Source organism: Silene latifolia, chromosome X (assembly GCF_048544455.1).
Source record: "Silene latifolia isolate original U9 population chromosome X, ASM4854445v1, whole genome shotgun sequence".
Lineage (NCBI taxonomy): Eukaryota > Viridiplantae > Streptophyta > Magnoliopsida > Caryophyllales > Caryophyllaceae > Silene > Silene latifolia.
Window position 1 is genome coordinate 247,236,587 of NC_133537.1, and position 21,990 is coordinate 247,258,576.

The 21,990-nt window shown below is 35.7% G+C and overlaps 1 protein-coding gene and 1 long non-coding RNA gene across 2 annotated transcripts in view; one reads left to right on the top strand and one right to left on the bottom strand.

Moving 5' to 3' along the window:
- The first annotated feature begins 9,573 nt into the window (after nucleotides 1–9,573).
- Nucleotides 9,574–10,719, top strand: LOC141619893 (uncharacterized). Its single transcript, XM_074436908.1, has 2 exons — nucleotides 9,574–10,093; nucleotides 10,178–10,719. The coding sequence occupies exons 1-2, from the start codon at nucleotides 9,574–9,576 to the stop codon at nucleotides 10,717–10,719; spliced, it is 1,062 nt and encodes a 353-aa protein (XP_074293009.1).
- Nucleotides 10,720–15,762: 5,043 nt separating this feature from the next.
- The window catches only part of LOC141621763 (uncharacterized), a 43,200-nt gene continuing 36,972 nt past the window's right edge, over nucleotides 15,763–21,990 (bottom strand). Inside the window, exons 3-4 of the long non-coding RNA XR_012532652.1 lie at nucleotides 16,387–16,452; nucleotides 15,763–15,931 (exon numbers count right to left, since the gene is read on the bottom strand). This is a non-coding gene — a long non-coding RNA (uncharacterized LOC141621763). The remainder of the gene's footprint in view (nucleotides 15,932–16,386; nucleotides 16,453–21,990) is intronic.

Below are 21,990 nucleotides of genomic sequence, written 5' to 3' on the forward strand. Positions count from 1 at the left end.
ATAATCCGAACTATTACATCATTTAACTTTCAGTAAACCCATTCCAAAATTGATCTGTTATAAGTAGATTTCCAACAAGTGATGTTGTGGGTCGACTTCATTTCTATTTTTTCCTAGTTCCTTCTTCTTCTTCTTCTTCTTCTTCTTCTTCTTCTTCTTCTTCTTCTTCTTCTTCTTCTTCTTCTTCTTCTTTTCTTCAGTATCTCTCCAATTACTTTATTTCTTCTTTTATTTTCTTCTTCCATCTTCAAACAAGCTTAGAAACAAGCTTTCCTCTATGAGAATTCTTCATCTTCAAACAAGCTTTCTCTGAAACGGAAAACATCAAACTTTTCACCACGAATTTTATACACAACAGAATGAATCTGGTAACCTAGAGTGTACATGAGCACATCACGAGGTGCACCAAAACTAAACTAAAATTTCAGCAACACCCCTGCCAATTAGAAGATGTTAGTCAAGGTGCAATTTGGACTCTACGACATTCTATCAAATTGGAATTTATATCATCCCCCAACTCAAACGTCCCAAATTAATTTTCGGTTTCTGGGAGGATACAATTAATTTCCTGAATCAGCCCTCCACTTCCTTACGATCAATGAGTGAATTGAAGATGAAGTATATGAGAATAAAATGGTAGAAAAGAAGATGATGAAATTGAATATGAAGAATGACAAATTGAAGATGCAAGTGCTGCAAATAAAACTAGAAGTAGGAAAGCATTGTAGATTAAGTCCTCGATGATCAATTCATTCCACAGTTGAAGGAAAAAATCAATTTGGGGAAAATTAATTTAGGGTTTTTTTTATTGATTTAAGGGATGAATATGTTGTGTTTTGTTTTATTTTTGTTTGTGCATAAAATGGAGTTCAACTGACTAGTTAGGGTTATACTCAAGGGAAACCGGTACAGGTTTCCCTTCCATGAGTTCAGTGAAAGTTAAATGATACAATAGTTTGGATTATTCTCAGTTAAATATTAGTTATGATTAATATGAGAAGAAGAGGCTTAATTAGGATTATTCCTATGAAATAACCCTTTTAAATAATAGAATTTCATCCCCACACTTATTTATTTACATAATTTCCAATGGAAATAAATGTGTGGAGGAAATTCGGAAATGAAATACATGTTTTTGTAAAGTTTTTCATTTTTCAATTTTTTTGTGATTTTGAATAAAGTGCAATGCATGTCCTATTCTAAATGCAAAATTTAAGTACGATGCAAGTTATACTACATGAATACAATTTTTAAATGTGATAATATATTACATGAAATTAAATTCTAATGCAATCCTATATGAATGCAACTATATGAAACTATTTCTAATATATTACAAGTAAACTAACTGCAAACTATTTTAATATGCATGAGAGATTTGGATTTAATGAGTCATACTTGTGCTTTGGATTGAGTTCGGGAGCAAGGCAAGTCGTTGTAACTAGTCCGCCTAGGCATCATTTTCATCATCCTCATCACCATCACCAAAATCATCATCACGGATAATCTCATATGTGATTATGGGGATCTCACCGTCACCCGCCATCATGCCTCCACCTCCCGGCCTGGAAGCATCCGTGTTGCTCCGAAAATAGGGCCTTACTCCTCCGAACCATTGGGCATCGAGCCACTCTTGTTGTTGTGGAGGAAATATAGGGACGGAGAAGTAATCTTGTTGGAGATTTAGGTCTCCATAGACAATGCCCCCGTCTTGGCTTTGGTATCCACCATCGGGCCATAAGTTGTAGGAGGGGTGGTTTGCATTGAATGGCACGTACCCCGTCTACAAAAGTCGTTGTAAACGGGGAATTGACCTACAACCTGGTCATAGTAAGGTCGACGATTCGGTAATTCTATTTATTGATTTATTTCGTTTGCATTTGATTTGGTACTTTGGTGTTGACTCGAATGCATTAAACGGTTTGGGCATATTAGAAGCATAGTTAGCTCTGAGTTTATTCATCGTTCCATTAGTTTCTTTGCTATGTGTAGTCTTTGCTTGCTTGGGGACAAGCAAAAGGTTTGGTTTGGGGAGGTTTGATGCGTGCTTTATTTATGCGTTTTCTCTATTATTCTGCACGCATTTCTATGCATATTAGGTAGCGGCTAGCTACTATTCTCCCGTGAATTGCCTACTTTGGGTATTTTGTATTCTATGCAGATATTGAACGTAAACGTGCGATTACAAGCAATAGAACTGTCCCCAAAGTTGCATTTTGGATAATAGTGAAGTTGAAGCTCGGAAACTATCGTCTTGGAGTGCGTGAAGTCTCAAGGAAGCCATTATGCTGATGCGGAACGTTGAGTTTGTTCAGAAAAGTCGATCGACTATTGCTTTCAGTTGATCGACTGGTTAGAAGAAAATATCTGCCACCCGTTAGAAGCATTCTAGGGCGGAAAGCGGACCTAGAGAACCTTTTCACTACCCCTTAGACCGATATTTGTTACCGACCTATAACCTAGACTATAACCATTAGACATTCATTGGTGAACCGATAATCCTAGTTCCCTCTTCTTATATTTCTATAATCTCTTATACTTTTTACTTCTCTTTCCTTATTACTTTTAGTTTAGTTAAAACAAAATAAATCAACCCCATTTGTTACCTAGGCAGACTTTAGTTAGCAAGTAGAGCACATTTTAGTCTCCCTGTGGATACGATCCCGACTGCCATAGCTATATTAATTAGAGACCAGTTGGTTATCTTTGGTAGGTATACGATCAACCTGTCATAGGGTACGGGAGACGGCTCTTGAGTATAGGCTGGAAGTGGGACATATTCGCTGAATTCCTTCCTACTGAAATTTTACAGACCATAGCATCATATATATGAGGTGGTTTGCCATGTGTTGTACTGGTCACAAACTCCATCGAGTAAGTTCTTAATCAAGTACGCAATTCGAAAATGTCGAGTTTTGGAAGTTGCCTTGGAAAACATGGGTTCCACAGCGGATTCACTTATTTTTTTGGTTACTTTTATACGATAGAATTATGTCGAACTCAAATAGAGCAAGAAGGGGTTTCATTGATGACCCGACTTATGGAAGTTGTAATACCGTTGAAGAAACATCTTTGCATATACTACGAGTTTGTCTTGAGGCTAGAAAGGTATGGAGTATATTTCACAATTCGATTCCTAATGGTTTTTTCGCAAGCAATTCTCTACAAAATTGGGCCGTGCTCAATTTAGAGTCAGACCGACACTTGGGTTTGAATGCGGATTCATGGCCCACATACTTCACTATTGTGGTCTGGTTGTTATGAAAGTGGCGTAATTGTTGTTATGCAACGTGTTTGGGAGGTAAGGAATGCAAAAGACTCAGTGGATAGTGCTTTGGATTCGAATAGACCCAAGAGACGAGAAATTTTTGCGCGGTGGTTAGCTCCCCAAATTACTGGATAAAGTTGAATATTGATGGAGCTGTAAAAAGGAACCGGGGCTTGGCCAGAGCTGGAGGTATTTTTCGTGACACTTCGGGCAATCTGTTACTTGCGTTTTCTGAGAAGCTTGGATTGGCTACGGTGACGAGGGCCGAGCTAATGGCCTTAAAACGAGGTTTAATGCTGGCTAGGGAACGTATGTTTCCTCGAATTATCACGTAAACTTATTCGAAGGTGGTTATGGAGCTTCTTTAGTCGGGTAATGAGATCCCGTCGGCTCAAAATCATTTGGTTCAGATTTAGGCCCTGTTCTTTTGGACAAATTAATCAATCAATGAATCGAACTTAATGGAGTGAATCGAATCGAATCAACTTAATACAACTGAATCAATCGAATCGAATCGAACTAAACTGATTCGAATCGAATCGAATCAATCGAAATAAAAATAAAAAGATAATAATAATAATAATAATAATAATAATAATAATAATAATAATAATAATAATAATAATAATAATAATAATAATAATAATAATAATAATAATAATAATAATAATAATAATAATAAAAATAATATTAATAATAATAACAATAATAATAACAATAATAAATATTATAATAATATTATTCATTATTATTATTATTATTATTATTGATAATATATTAATATAATCTAATAATAATCTAATAAGTAATATAAAAAATAAATAGAGTAGTAATAATAATAACATATTAGTAGTATAAATGATAATATTATTAATAATATTATAATATATTAAATAATATAATATATTAATAATAATAACTAAAAAACAAATATGATAAGTATAATATAAATATTATAAATAAACCAAGTGGTGTTAGTCTAGTGGTAGCCGGGTTAAACCTTGAAGCTTGCAGAAATGCAGGAGTTGAGAAGTCCCGGGTTTGACTACCAGCTGAGGCGATGATCACTTGGCCACTACAGCCCCCGAAGGGGTGGCTTACATGGTCCATGTGGTGGTGATGGAATGCATAGGCCCGGGGGGATTCAACCCCTCGTCATCAAAAAAAAAAATATTATAAATAATAATAATAATAATAATAATAATAATAATAATAATAATAATAGATGTAATATAATAATTTATTAATATAATAATAATAATAAATTTGTTATTAATAATATTAATTAAAATGAATATATTAATAAAATAATAAATATAATAAAATAATAATAATAATAATAAATAATAATACATTAATATTTCCATGAATCATAATAATATAATATAATAATAAATAAATATAGTAAATATAAATAAAATAATAATAATAATAATAATAATAACTATAATAGTAATATAATAAATATTAAAAATAAATTTTAATATAATAATAATAATAGTAAATAAATTAATATAATAATAATGATAATAATAATGATAACAATAAGCATATAAAATAATAATAATAATATTAATGTTGAAATAAACTAAACTGAATCGAATGAATGAATGGAATCGAATGGAATCGAATCGAACTTAATAGAGTGAATCGAATCGAATCAACTTATTAGAACTGAAATTAAGTCCAAAAGAACAGGGCCTTAGAAATAGTTTTTTAAGGACCATCCTTGGAAAATTGAAGTGCACCAAATCAATCGAGAGGTTAATGGATGTGCGGACTGGCTGACTAACCAAGGCGTGTCTCAAAATTAGCAGCTAAGGATTATTGAAGTGAATGGCATTCCAAGGCAATTATTCGGACTGATGCAGCAGAATATAAGCGGTGTTTCGTGGCCTAGGATAGTTTTTGTTTGACTTTGTTTCGTTTTTAGTTCTCTTTTCGTTTATTTGTTTGCTCTATTTGTATTTCTGGGTTTCCCCGCTTCTTTTAACCAAAAAAAAATCAATTTGTGTTATATATTGAACTTAGTAGTATATATATGGAGGATTTAAACTCATTGTGTCTTAAAAATATCAATTTCTTTTGTTTTTTCCAGTTTTATTTACCATGTACCTACTATAAATGTTGTTGAAACGTACGTTAACATTTTCTTGAGCTGTATTCTAATAATAAAAAATGCATTTCTCTCTCTAAAAGCTCCCAAGAAAAACCCCCAATTTTAACCTAATCTGCTCCACCACTTCCAGCCGCCTGCTCCTGACACCTGAGCTTCTTTTTGATCGGCTGTCCGCCGGAGATGAGGCGCGTTCTTAGATCATCTCCGGCGGAATGATTCCCCCGCAATCGTGTTTTCCCCTCATCATGGACTGTCTTCTCCGTGTTTTCATCTATGGAGGATGTGGACTGCGATCGTCTCACCCTGTTTGTCTTTGGCCGTGTATTCATATATCACACACAATCTTGTATGAGATTATTTGTTGCAGCCTTGATTGAAGCACCTCCTGTGTCGGATTCCCGTCCCTTCGGTCCTCGTCCTGTCATCGTAAACCATGTGTGCAACCTAGGGGTGATCCCCCCACTCCCCCCACCCCTGGTATGGCCTCTTAGTGGTGCTTTTTGGTCGGGTCTGATGAGTTGAGCTCATCTGTTGGCTATAGTGTTTCGGTTTTAAAGTTGTGTCTTTGGAGATTGTCTTTGTGACTCTGATTTGGGACGGTTGGTGTTTCCCCCCTTTCCCCCACCTTTCTGACCCTTTTCCGAGGTCTCTAGTGTCTGTGTCGTCTTTATTTTTGGCCTTGTTGCATGTATGGCGGTGGTCCTGGGAGGTATCGTGTGGCGAAATTGGGTTTCTTGTTCTTTTCATTTCACTTTGTTCTCTGCCTTAAAAATGGTATGGGACATGGTGGGTCCAAGTTGTTGGTTGCTATCACACTATACGTGCATTGATAGTAGCTTTGTTGGATTCAGAGTGATTGGGTTTAGCTTAGTGCGTGTTCGGTTTTTATAAAATGGAATCAGGTGGGCGTGGGTGTGTGTGGGTACGTGTGGCTGTTTGTGTTTTTTGGGTCTATTTTGGTGATCCCCCCCGTCTCCCCCACCATTTGGACCCGTTTTCTTTGTGTCGGTTGTGTGTGATGTATGGGCGGGTTTTGTTGTTTCCGCCTGTTTATGGTGAGCATGTGTCTTTGGTGAATCGTTGATGACTTGGGTTCTTGCTTGGGGTGAATCATTAGGCCGTGTCGTTTTGAGCCTGGTGGGGAGTTGGTGGTCTTACAGTGGTGGTTTTATTTTTCATGAAAGGACTTTGTTGGAATGTAAGGGGCTTAAATAACCCTCTTGCTCCTACGATTGCGAAGATTAGAGTGATTCTTACTAGTACTTATTTTGATTTTTTGTTCTTAACTGAAACAAAGTGTAATGTAGAATTAGTGGATCCTATTTTTCGTTCTTTTGGTTTCTCTCGGAGCTTTGGTGTTGATGCTTATGAAACCAAAGGAGGCCTCTGGTTTGATTTTAGGTCTGATGCCCAATTTGAGTGTATTTTTACTTGTCAAAACTTCATTATCATTAAAGTCATGCAATGCAAAGATAACTTTTGGTACTTGTGTCTTATTTATGGTGAACCAGTCACTCATAAGAGAGAAGCTGTGTGGAATGATCTAGGTCAATGGATCCGCTCTTTTGACAACCCTTTCCTTCTTATAGGGGACTTTAACCAAGTTGACTATCAAGAAGATAAATGGGGAGGTAGTAAAGGTAGGATCCCAGGAGCTTCTTGTTTTAATAAATGGAAGGCTGAGCATTTTTTGATGGATATTCCGTATAAGGGGCCAAGATTTACATGGTGTAACAAGAGGGATGATCACAGTATAGTGTTGGAACGGCTTGATAAGGGCTATGGATCATGGGATTGGAATGATATTTTTCCGAATTCTGGTATTACTCACCTTCCTATTCAAGTTTCGGATCATGCACCTATTATCTTTGAAACAGATTTACTTACTTGTAATGATAGAAGACCTTATAGAATGGAGGCCTGGAACTTGGACTATGAGGAATGTATTTGCTTGGTACATAACGAATGGTATGTGCCTGTCCCAGGTTCTATTACGGTAAGAATGATACGGAAATTATCCAGAGCTAGAAATTGTATGCGTCTATGGTCTATTTCTAAGAGAAAAGAATGGAATAAGAAATGGAGTGATTTTGATGACTCTTTGAAAAAAGGTTTGCATGAAATTGAGACAATGGGAGTGACTCAGACTTTCAGTACTACGTATGCTAGTCAAGTGGAGTATGCTAAAGTCTCAGCTAAATATTGGAAACAGTGTGCCAAGATTAAATGGAATATAGAGGATGACACATGCTCTAAGTACTTCTTTAATTGGGTTAAGGGTAGAGCTGGTAGGAATTATATTGCTGGGATTAAAATGGATAATGGGGAGTGGAACTTTGACACCGAGGACATCATGGGACTATTTGTCCAATTCTACTCTGGTCTTTTTAAAGAAGGAGTGAACCAGGTCTCGTTTGACGAGTACTTCCCTACTGTTAAGAATTTGTTCACTGTCAATAAAGGGTTCCTTTCTCCGGATGACAGTGATGCTCTTGGCAACCATTTCACTCCTAAAGAGGTGCGCACGGCAGTGTTTCAGCTCGGCCCATTAAAATCTCCGGGTCCTGATGGTATTCCTGCTATTTTCTACCATAAATGTTGGCACTTCATCAAGCATGATGTTGTTGGGACTGTCTTAGCCATCTTGAACGGTAATTGTTCACCAGAATTTCTGAATAAGACCTTCATAGTTCTTATTCCTAAATCAAGTGCCCCTGAAACAGTTGATAACTTTCGCCCTATTAGTTTGTGTAATGTTATAATGAAAATTATTACAAGGTGTATCACTAATCGTTTGAAGAAGTTCATGGGAAAACTTGTGGGCGATTTCCAAAATGCTTTTGTTCCTGGGAGGAATATTGGCGATAATATATTAATTACTAATGAAATATTACAAAAAATCTCATCATCTAAAAATGGTAGGATGGGTCGAATGGCGTTTAAAGCAGACATGAGCAAAGCTTATGACCGATTAGACTGGAATTTTTTTAGAGGTACGCTGATTTTGATGGGCTTCCCCTGCAACTTTATTCAGCTGATTATGAAGTGTATCACGACGGTGTCCTATGAAATATTGGTTAATGGTGTTCCCTCAAGGCGTATCCACCCGAGTTGCGGTCTTCGTCAGGGTGATCCACTTTCTCCATATATTTTTGTTATGTGCACTGAAATTCTCTCGTTAAACATTCTGCATATGGAAAAGGAGGGGCTTATACAGGGAATTAAGTTTAGCAGGAAGAGTATCCCTATCTCCCATATGCTCTTCACGGATGATTCTATGTTTTTTATCGAAGGTAATTCCAAGAGTTGCGCTAACCTGGACAAAGTTATTAAGGAATACTGTCATGCATCATGTCAGGTTATTAATGATAATAAATCCTCTATGACTTTAAGTTCATGCTCTAGTCTTTCCTTTGCTCGAAAATGTTTGAAAACCTTCAATATACCGTGTGGCACTAATATGGGTTCCTACTTGGGTATTCCTACTGATGTGGGCCTCTCTGGGTGTAACAAAAGCAAAAGAGAAATTTTTGAGTTTATCATTGACAAGGTTAGGAAACGATTATCCTCATGGAATTGTGTTCTTCTATCGCCGGCGGGTAGATTGACTTTGATTTCTTCTGTCTTGTCTTCCCTTTCTGTTTACTTTCTATCAGTATTCAAAATACCGATAAGTGTGACAAAAAGATTGGATGCTATCTTGTCACATTTTTGGTGGGCGGGTCATAAGAAATCTCCTTCTATTAGTTGGTGTAGTAGGCTTTTCCTAAGCCAACCTAAAGAGAATGCTGGACTGGGTATTAGACGTATGAAAGACTTCAATCAAGCTCTCTTAGCTAATATTGGATGGAGAATGATCACCCACCCAGATTCTATTCTTAGTAAGTCTATTGGGGCTAAATATGGCCTAAGATGGCGTGATGGCGATCTGCATTTTAATGATGGCAAGAGTAATTCTTCGTGGGGATGGAAAGGTATCGTTTGGGGCCTTCAACTCATTAAACCTCTCTTAGCTTGGAACATCTCTCCACATTCTGATCTTAGTGTTTGGAATACTAAATGGGTTAATGGAATGGTGCCGAAATCTCTATGTTTAGGGCTTCTTACCGATTCCCCTAATTTGAGTAACTTGAGAATCAAACATCTTATTTGTAACAATAGCTGTTAGGACCTTAGATTCGTGTCAATGTTTTTTAATGAAACCTCTGTGAAATACATTCTTGCTATTCCGATTCGATGCTCTGAAGGCAGTGATAATTTCTTCTGGTCGGCTTCGTCGTCTGGAAATTATTCAGTTAAGATTGGCTATCGCATTGCACTAAAAAACACTTGGAATACTTCAGCTACCCCGAAGGACCTTTCAAGAGTTCCAGCTGCGTGTATGGGTGTTTTTCAGAAAATCCTTTGGAACCTTCCAGGGCCAAAAAGCTGGATCATTCTTATTTGGAAAATTTTCACTGATTTGTTGCCCTGTGGGGAGGGTTTCTTAAAGAGGGGTTTTGATGGCCCCTTTACTTGTGTGCTTTGTGACTCACAAGAAACGGAAACGCCTGATCATCTTTTCCGTGATTGTTCATTTGCTAGTAGAGTTTGGGCTGGAAGTGTTCTGGGGATTTGGGCTCAATCAGGGGATAATTTGAACCTCCATTCTTGGGTGTGTAATTGGCTTTCTATTCTTTTTAAGGCTGATAATAAACATGAGTCTTGTCTTTCCTTTTTGTGTACTATCTGGACTATATGAGTGGTAAGGTGCAGAAAGGTCTTTGATAATTCTGAGTGTTCCCCTATAGGTTCTATCTTACTATACCAAGATTCTCTTAATTTGTCTCTTTCAACGGAGGACAGGAAATCGGGGTCCTTGACTTCCCAAACACCTTGGGAGGAAGACTTGATTAACCTTAGGAATGGAGTTCTCTTTCCTTTGATCCAGGGTTCTCTGAACTGCTCTCAGTCTCATATTTATGTAGATGCGGCGTGGTCTACAGAGCTTGTTACTGGTCTGGGTGGGTGTATTATGGTTGGTAATGAGGTTGTGTGTGAATTCTGTATCAAAGGAAGTGCTGAAAATGCTGAGCAGGCGGAAGCTTTGGCAATTAGGGAGGCCTTGAAGTGGGCGCTCTCTCGCAATATCCTTCATGTTACCATTTTCTCTGATTGTTTACAGGTTCTTGCTCAAGTCCTAAAGTTCTCTCAACTCAAACATTGGATAAGGAATACTGTTGAAGATATCACTGAAGTAGCAGCAAACTTTCACTGCGTTTCTTTTGCTTATGTACCTAGAATTTGTAATAAATCCGCTCATAGGTTAGCTAAGCGTGCTATTAAACTGTAGACCTTGTTAACCCGATTGTCAAAAAAAAAATGTTGTTGAAGATAGGACCCACATGTAGATTTGGACCCGACCCATATCCGTAGTATTTGGTATGGGTCTGCTAATTTTAGACCCTTACGGGTCTGGGTCGGGTGTGGGTCCTAGGTTAGCATTACGCGTCAGAGTTGGGGTCCGGATTTGCGGGGACCCGACCCAAACCCGACCCATTGCCATGTCTGCGTTGTATGTTTTTTGTGGTCCAAATTCAATTACATTTAGGGTTCTGTGTTTTTTATTGTCCAAATCTATTTTCTTATTTATTATACAAAAATGATAGATGAAGAAATGAATGAATAGGAGGGATATACTCTTTTCTTACCTTATGACGCATAATCAACTTACAACATTTTCATAATTTTTGGTCACCGAGAAAACATTTCATACTTTTTAAAAATGATTGGTGATTATCTATTTATCTGTCAAATGAAAGGTAATAAGTCTCATGATCGGATAAAAAAACATGATATATAGTGTGATACGTATCATTCATTTTAGTTATGGCCGTAGAACTGACTCGACCTGAACCCGAACAAACCCGTCTCGATAGAACTCGGGAATATTACAACCTAAAATCGAACCAACCCGACCCGATGATTACCTGTAACCCGACACGACCCAATTATCAATGACCCGAACCCGAACCGGACTCGACTTGATATTGACTCGATTAAATTGATAACCCGATAATTATTAAGCTTAATATTTATCAAAATGAAAGTGATTTTGTGTTTAGATCAATAAGTTTGACTTAATAATGAAATAATTAAACTAAATAATGGTTAAAAACTATATTTAATGGTCAAAATTTGAAATATTGCGATGAAGTAACTGGGCCCGTAATGACCGGCCCATACTTGACCCGACTCGACCCGAAAGGATAGGCTAACCTGATATGACCCAACCCGACTTGACCCGACTCAAACCCGACCCACTGACCCGCTCGACCCGAATTGTCGCATCTTAGTTATATTCTCCGTTTTTTTTATCTTATCGCGCATAGTCAACTTATAAACATAATTTTTTGTCACCAAAAATGAAAACATTTTCATAATTTTTTAAAATGATTAGTGTAATCCCCTGTGTTAAACTCACCATCGTTATCCGTAATTAGATTAATTAAGTATGTTTAGATTTTGATCAGTCCTTAAATAGCAAACCAAATTTTCGATAGTTATAATGGTTAAGTTACGACTTAGGAGAACACGCAAACCTAAACCGCATGGATTACCTGAGTCATATAGTAAATTGTGTTATAAACTCGTACCCGCTATCCTACTTGCATAGCCATATGCAATAGAGTGCTTAATAAGACTAATCATCCACTTTAGCATGTTAGTTAACGTCGTTATGCAATACCCGTATAAGTAGAAAATTTGGCATCTTAAAACGCTCCGGAAAATGATAATCCGGACTCCCATTGATGGGTTTCAAGAGCGTAGATTTATTATTTTTCCAAGCCCGTCGCGATGGTAATATTTTTAGCTGATGAGCATGAACGTATAATGACTGTATTGGGAGGATTAGATTCGTGTTATGTCAATCCACTTGCCCACATTCTCTCCACTTGCTCATTACTACCTTTATCAACTTAATCAATACACCTCCACCCACTTGATCAATTTGCTAACAACTTGCTAATAATGACATTCAATTATGCATTAAATTATTGTCATCCATTTTCCTATCTACCTAGTATAAAATTCGAGTTTTTTAACGACTCCTGAATGGTCCCTTATCTTATATATATAAAAGCTGAGTTTTTTTAGAGGAATATGATTCTTTTTTTTTGATAAGGTAAGGAAATTAGGATGATTATAAATCAACCTATAACATCCTTGAGGATGCGGATGAAAACCATAAACGAAATCCGAAGACTTCTATTAATCACAAAGTAACCATAAAGATAAAAGGATACCCGGAATGTGATTTGGTTGCTTGATTTGAGGGTTAAAAAAAACATGACCCCACCACTTAAAATTCTACCCATTTACCTCAACACAATTTATTTGTATAGTTTGATTCAACAAATTTCAATTATAATTAATTAATTATACTAATGTTCACCTTATAAATTCTGATTATGCATTGCTTTAATATTCACAATTAAAATATAAAATTTATATATTTTGAAGTTTAATTTATATAATTTGATTTTTTTTTTTTTCATAAAATGAATAATATACCTCCGTCCATATTTTGTTTAATGAAACATAATTACAAAATGTAAAAAAAAAAAAAACTTATCTACTTATATATAATAACACAACTTTTTATTTTGTTTGTATTTTTTAAAAGTTGCTCGTGCATTTTTTTTACACGGGACTAAAACTAGTATTTAGGAAAAATTCACTTTTCTACTTCTAATGTGGGCAACGTGATTTCAGGAACAATTAATTTCAACATTTCACCCTTCCTACTTTTCTATGTGCATCAGTTTGACAAAAATTATACTCGTAATTAATACTCTTATTTTATGATTTCAGAGATTCCTAATTTATAAAAATTATTATAAAAAAATATGATACAAAATTGGGATCAAATCTAATATAATGATTATATAGTTCTATGTTGCCAATCATATAATAATGTGAACTATAATCAACCTCTAATTTTAATTTAAATTTCAATCGATCATCTAAATTTTTTTTAAAAAAATAAGCTCAAAAATAAAAATGAAAGCTTAAAAAAACATAATGCACAGCTATAGATGTATAGAATAACGAAATTAATAACAATATTGTTTAAATTTTGTTAGAAAATAATCAACATATCATAAAATTAATTGAATAATAATTATCATACCCGACTTTTTTTTAAGTAAAAAATTTTAGGTTTGATATGGATATCAATGGTTAGATTAACAAATGGAACTTTGAGAACTAAGAAGTTTCGAAGTAAAAAGAGCATTCCTATTAAAGTAGAAAAAAAAATATACAGATTTGTCATTAAAAAAACCATATCAAAATAAATATAATAAATATACAAGGAGCATATAAGATCAGAAAATTCTTTCAAATAAGCACATTGAAAAATTGTAAAAAATTGAAAAAATATGTATCTTAAAATACATTCAAGCGAAGTAAAAAAATCCAGATATAAGGGGTCTTTTTGTTGCCACTTAGAAAACATAGGCATTGGAAAATCCCATGATTTTAAAAAACATGGGTTGTTTGGTTGCCATAAATTTTGGAAAATGTAGGAATTAGAATTTCCCAGGAACTTCCAATGGCTACATGATGTGAGAAGTTGCTTACCTACTCCCCCCTTGGTCATTGAAAGTTTCTGTGGAATTTAATTCCTACATGAGTAACCAAACACTTTTCCGAAATTCACCCGAATTGGATGAGGGAACTTAGTTCCCATGAATTGTATTTTCCTAGGAAAATTAAATTCCTTGATCAACCAAACAACCCCTAAGTTTCGGATGATACTTGCATGAAGTCATCTTCTGATTATACTCTTCAAGTAACTCCAATGATGATATTAAATCCATTAAATTTGAATGTAAAAGGTGTAAACGAGAATATATGCTATGCAAATTGAAGATGAGGCGGAAAATTAGACGGTAATCTATCCTCTTTTTATTTTTTTTATTTTTTCTTGAGGTTGAAGCAGAGAGGGTACAACAAAGTTTAAGATGATGAAGATGGATCTATGATTAAATGAGATAGCTATAGCTATTAACTTATAGAGTGTGAAAGAGGGAGATAGAGAGCGGTGGCCTAATAAAATTACACTGAAAGTGAGGGAGGGTAAGAGTCATTAGGTTAAATAAGGTTATGAGGGAGAGATAAATAGGAGTGTAAATTAATTTGGGTTGTATAATGTCGATGTGTGTAAATTACGTTTTTTAAATATCAGTTTATCTCATTGAAAATGAGCACTATCCGTCATAAGCTGAAGACGGATAGTGCCCCTCTTATAATATCACGCGGGGGGGGGGGGTAAATGAGGGTACTCCATTTAATTACCAATTATTTGCCACTTGCATATTGTGAGAGGAGAACTATCCGTATTCAGCTTGTGACGGATAGTGTCTGCTTTCAATGAGAATTTGTTTTTAAATATATATGTCGATATATTATTTTGTTATTTTAACATTATTCATAACTCCGCTTGTGAGTGTTTTCGGGCATTCACTACCGATCCCAAGCCCGGATAAAGGAGGAGGATTGCGGTTGGTCTGTGGCAGCCAGCATATAAATTTAGTTACATTTTATGGACATGAATCAGAATTTGAACATCGTTGAGGCGTCTCCTTAAAAGCGATGCGCTGCACTTCTTAGACCCGGGTGTAATGAAAAGTATGTGAAGGTTGCTAGGTCATCGCCAGGAAGCGACGCGCCATTTTTACACCTGGGGTGGTGTCAAATAGGTAAGGGTGCGCTACATCTTCTAGACCCAGGTGTAGTGAAAAATATGCAAGGAATGTTAGGTCGTCACCCGAAAGCGGCGCGCCATCTCAAAGTATGGGCGTGGTGTCAAATTGGTTTGGATCCAGGAAGCATGATCAAGAGCGGGTAAAGAAATCAACGCATGACTTTAGGAAGGGTAGTAGGTTACGTTTTGGTACTTGGAATGTTGGCTCTTTGATAGGAAGATTAGCTGAGGTAGGGGAGGTTATGAAAAGGAGGAGAGTGCATATAATGTGCCTAAAAGTGACAAAGTGGGTCGGAGATAAAGCAAGGGTGATAGAGCCTTGGGGTTATAAGCTTTGGTACACGGCCAATACGGGTAAAGACAAAAGTCGTAATGGATTGAGTATTGTCATTGATAAATATTACATCGATGATGTGGTAGAAGTATTGAGAAAGAGTGATAGGATTATGAGCATTAAGCTTGTTGTCGGGGATGAGGTGCTGACTGTTATTGTAACACCCCCATACTCCAAGTGCCTTACCAGGACCACCCAGGTATGAAGACATTACCATCTCGGTTACCCGAGGCAATGATAATCAAATAAACAATGAAGAAACAACGTTTAAATATAAATACTTAGCGAAGAGTTACAATTCTCAAAAACCAAACCAAAAGTGTAATACATGTTCTCAAACTGACTGTTCTAGCTGAAATGTAAATAAACTAATAAGCTACAGCGGAAGACTCCTATCATCATGTCGTGGCCATCCCAGCCATCCCAGTACTCATCTCATACCTGCTCAATATCTGCTCACTATCCCCGAATAGATCACCGCAGGTTTACAAAACAACACCGGGGTCAGTACTAATCACACAACTCAATATATATTAACAATAAGATAAACAGACAGCTTAACTGTCACACACACACAATCACGCCAAATTCAATCATCTCAATCATCGATCGTCCCTTTGGACCATTACCGCCGATGGGGGACCGCAGTCGTACCCACCAAATCCCCGCTCCACATAGTGAGCGATAACCCTGTCCATTAATGTGCACATCCCTTCTGTGGCGGGTTCCACAGAAGGCGAAACTAGGGCGTGAAGCCACTCCCGCAAGTGACCTCACTTAGCCGAGGCCACGCCTCGCGAACCATAGACAACGATCACAATCACAATCACAATACAATTACTATATCAAACAACCAATCACAACACATCAACAATCATCCCATTATGGGACTAATACTGAGTAGGAAATCCTACCTGGAAAGCACACTGTCAGACGGTCTCTACTGCTGTATCAAAAAGCTTCCTCTATGAACCCTCCTCCTATCATACGACATATAAATGCTACCAAATCACATACTATTCAAAAACCCCCAAATCCCTCTATTAGGGTTTAACCAAAATAAAGGAAAGACAATAAAAAGGGTACATAGATCTTACCCTCGACGCAAGGAACTCAACGGTATAATCAACGACGAGAACCGACCTCCCAAACTCCAGGAATTGCTAACAATGCGATTAAGATGGTGAACTTGCTTGCTTTCTCTCTTAAACAGTAATTTAGGTTTTGCAAAAGTGATTTAGAATAATGACGACGAAGGTTATATATCTTAATCGCATAATTAACAAAACCCGAGAAAACTCCCCGTAAAACCGGCTACTCGATCGAGTACCCAAGGTACTCGATCGAGTACCCCCTTACTCGATCGAGTATCCTAGTTACTCGATCGAGTACCCAACAGGTCAGAAACTTTTCTAAAACGCATCTTACCCTTACTCGACAGAGTAAGGCCTACTTGATAGAGTACCCAAAGACTCATAAATCCGGAGTATTACAGTCTTCCCTCCTTAAAAAGAACTTCGTCCCCGAAGTTCAAACTACTACTAAACAAAGGTACTCCCCCAACGCTTCCGACTCACTAACAAAACAAAACCCAACATAAAACATGGTACTAACCCAACTCATCCCGACAAACATGCCGACACAACATACTAAAAGGGTATAAAAACGGTTTAAAACTCTTTGCGATCATCTCCTATCCCCCTAAAAGAAACAAGGTTTGTTGGAATATGTGTCCTTCGACAATAATGCGATCACGACTGTTGATCATGATGATCACATGTTTGAATCTCATTATAAAGAATACAATAGGGAAGTAATATTGTTACTGTCAACTGGTCAACATATATCGGTAATGATTGGTCGACTAGAGTTTGACATTCCGTCGTGCGACGGTGGTGATCGTTGACCCCCTAGGTCATACCTATAGGGCAACACTCTTAATTGATTATTTAATTAGTCGTATAATGTTACGAGTTAATTAAATTATTTGAAAATTGACGGACGATTTTGGAAGTAAAATTTACGTATCATATTGAAATGTGATTAAATAAGATACGGTCTGAGTAATTGAATCGTATCATTACTCAGATGAAATAATTGTTTAAGGTAACAATTAAATTTGAATGAATTATTATAAATACAATCTGTTGTGATTTATAAATGGTAAAATATTTTGGTACAAGTAATTATAATATTATTGAGTCGATTTTGTATGTGACGTATTTTTATTAATACGTTGATTTTAATTTGTTAAAAATACATAACAAATTTATGTAACATGGGACATGTGACATATTGACAATTGACAAAAATTAATATGGACTCCATATTATGATTGTACCGAAATTAAAGAGGTATTAGGTTAATATTGTGTTGTTTAATTTATTAGTAAACACAATGATTACCTAATTGTCTAGCTATGCAACCCTATTAAACATTGTTGAGAGCAACAATTGCATGCATTGGCTCACCCAAAAGCCCCCTTCCACCGGTTTTTGAGAAGAGAAAACCATCATGGTTTTCTCATATTTTTACCTAATAATATACAAAAATGTTGTGTATCATTATTCATTCCAACACTCATCCAAAATATAATTCTAGAGAGAAAAATAATTCTCCTCTTCTTCTCTCTACAAAACCGAAATATTCAAAGTGTTACATAATATTTTGGTTCAATTTTCTTCAAATTAATATTGTACTAGTTCCTATAATATTAATTTTATTAAGAGAAAGCCTTGGGTATTAAGCTTAGGGAGAGATCCTATACTTGGATCTTGGTTCTTCCATTTAAGGATAGCACAAGAACAAGAGAGAAAGGTGATCTCTCTTGTGCCCACAAAACCGAAACATCCAATGTAAGAACATGATTTCTCCTCTATTTTGCTCTTTTGTTTGCATGCATAAAATCCATATTTAATTTTATGACAAATTAAATTAAATCATATATGAATATGTAAGTATATAGATCTACTTTTCTTTCAATCGGTATCAAGAGCCACGGTTGTTTGCATGCAAATCGGTTAAAAGTTTTTCCGAGTTATAAGAATAACAAATAAAACTTGTAAAATTTGTGTTATTATGATATATCACGAAATTAATTCATGCATGTTAATATTTCTGGTCCTAAAATGTCATTTATTGTTCATATTATACATTAATGGCATTTAAATATGATTTTATGAGTAAAAATGTCATTTTCGGTCTAAAATTAGCTATACTTCGAATTTTCCATTGATTTTTGGATATATTGTCACATATATTATTTTGAGATAACCTGTAAATTTTCATAATTTTTGGACTTGTTATGCTCGAAAAATGGATTTTTCATTATTAAATTCGGATTTAGGTGAAAAATAGGTTAATATGAGTTAAATTTCGAATCTGGTCATAGAAAATTAGTATGTTGTCACATGAAATTTTAAAAGATGTGTGTAAAATAATTGGCTATAAAGAAGTCTTTTTGCATGATTTATGGATTTTTGAAGAAAAATAGCATAAATAGTGACATTATTAGTGAAAAATTAATAAAACATAATCTATGACTTAGGAAAAACGTCTAATGTTGCATTTTATTATATTTTTCAGATCTAAAATTGAAAAGTTTATGAATATAATTTTTCCCATGTTTTTATGATTATTTTAGTTAAAATCGATAAACCGCAACATTGTTTTTCCGGAAAAATTTCGAAATTTTAACCTAACTTTTTGAACATTATGAGTGTCATGGTATTTTTCCAGAATTTTCATAAGTTTAAATTTCAAATTTTGAATTTATTTGAAATTTTGTGATTTATTTGAAGTTTATAGCTTATTTTTGTAATTTTTGGTCCATTTATGAACAATTTTATAAATATGGGTTAATTATGGTCAAATTATTAGTGAAGACTAAATTTTGAGTCCTAAGAGGTTAGGGTAATTAACTTATGCATAAATATGAATTTATGTATTTTTGTGATTATAAAATGTTGAAATCACGCAAATCCGTAAAAACCGAGTAATATACGATATTGGCTAATTAAAGTCGATTTAGCATAAAATTGAGCATGTTCATACATATTATAATGCTGCATTTTCTTTATGATTGTCATAATTTTAATTTATGTAATTTTTGAATTATGTAATTTTACTTAGTATGGCCTTAGATTTAATTGGTATTTCCCGAAATGTATGGGAATATCGATTCGGTTGTAATTTTATTGTGATCTCGTATCACCGTTTTGTAATTTAATAGATTTATTTTATTTTAGTTACAAATGTATAATAGGAAATTATGTAATTTATTATGTAATTTTATTCATTCCGGAGTTCCCAAAGACGGATTTCTTCAAGAATGGCGATACATAAAGACGGTGTTACCTCGAGATGCGTGCCACAACCGAAGTTCAAGGGACCAATGGAGTTGGTTTCCGAATTTGTAATAGTTAAATAGTTTTTCTATTTTAGGAAAGGCCATACTAGGATTTATTTATTTTTATGCTTGCATTTTATTTTATGTCACATGCATCGCTAAATCGCCATAACTAAAACATGCATCATCATCTTTTTATCGAGTTTATCGACTGTGTCAATTAGAATTATCGTAGTTCACCGCTTTAGTTCACTTAAAACGTGATAGATAATAAATTGACATGACCTCTCGCTAAAACAATTAATTGAGACGTAGCCTTACCAAATAGTAGAAACCATGAAAACCTATTTCGCGAGGGAGTGCACTCGGCTACCCCGGGGTACAAACCTTGTTACGTAGGGGAAGTGGGTGATAAATGTCTAATCCACCGAATTCATGTTGATAAGGGTTTCATCGGCTACCCCGTGCCTAAGTTAATATGGGTTTGGATAATGGACACATTTATTCGAAATTTGGATTGAACTCAACAAAAGTAATTGATAAGGGTTTCATCGGCTACCCCGTGCCCTTGTTGATGTGTTTTGGGCTATAGATAAACATTAGAGTAAGTTTATCGACCAAGAGTTCTAAAAGTAGAATCGATTAAAAGGTTAATCCACCGAGTTATATTGATAAAGGTTTCATCGGCTACCCCGTGCCTAAGTCGATATGAATTTGGGTCTTGGAATCATTTATCTAGTTGGGTAGAGGTCACTAGAAAAATGCATAAAACTTGTTTAAATTATACAATTTTTACGAGTATTATTGTGAAAACGACATTTGTTTTACTCCTTATATTTTGTTTTTGTAGACCACTTCTTTTTCATAACAAATGGCAACACCAACACCAACTCCAAACGCCACACCTCTCGCTAGTTCATCATGGCTCCGATCCTTCATGGATCGATGTAAACTTGAAAAGAATGGGTCAAATTTCTCCGATTGAGATGCCCAACTCAAATTAGCCACCGAAGGTGACGACAAGCTTCGTTACCTTACCGAGGCCTCTCCACCCGAACCTACTACTAGGTCCACCGCCGCTACTAGGGAAGCATATGAGGCTTACCAAAAGGAGTCCGCCGCAATGAAAAATGTCTTAATATTTGCGATGGAGGCGGACCTCCAAAGGAGAGCCTTTAAAATGGGCAATGCTAATGAGATTTACTCCAAACTTGTGACCATGTTTTCACAAGCTCCGCGGATCGTCCAATATGAGGCGGCCGCGGCATTCTTTGATCTCGACTTCAAAGAGGGCCAAAAGGTTAGCCCTCATGTGCTCAAACTTATGGAGCTTGTCGAGACCTTGAAAATTCAAAAGGTTGAAATCCCCAAAGAACTCATTGTAGATAGGATTCTACACTCCTTGTCCAAAGTCAAAGCATATGTTCAATTCCGGGTGAATTTTAACATGCAAGACAAGGATGTGTCTCTTGAGGAGTTGCACAAGTTACTTGTGCAAGCCGAGAGGGACATGGGGTTAAATGTGAACCCTCCCAAGGATGTGCTTAACATAAGCACTAAGAGTAAGGGGAAGTTCAAGAAGAATGGGAGAAAGGGCAAGAAGCAAGCTCCCACATTCACCAAAGCTAAGACTTGTGAAGCTAGCACCTCAAAGATCAAGAAGGGTCCTCTTGATAAATGCCATTATTGTAATGGTATGGGACATTGGAAAAGAAATTGTTCCAAATACCTTGGTGATATTAAGGCTGGAAAGATTACTCCAGTAGGTAAATGACTATCCTTCTTTTATGTTTCTAATTCAACTATGGTATTATGATGCAAAGTTGTGATAATGTATCTCCCTTTTTATTGTAAATAGGGCCTCCACCAAGCAAAGACAAGGGAAAGGAAAAGCAAGGATGAGAAACCATGGAGAAGCTATGAATAGCTTTTATGGAGCTTTGTTTTTCATTGTCTTATTTTAAATTATGTTTTGGATTTTTAGAACTATAAGTTTCCGTGTTCGACATGGAAAGGTATTTTGGATAACGATTTGTATTTTGGATAATGGTGACTTGGTTTGCAACCCAAGTCTCACCCGTTTTATCATTTATCCTTTTATGTTCTAAAAATTTCATCTTTAAATGCTTGCTCTTAGGAATATAAGATTATTCGCTTAAAGTGATCTAAT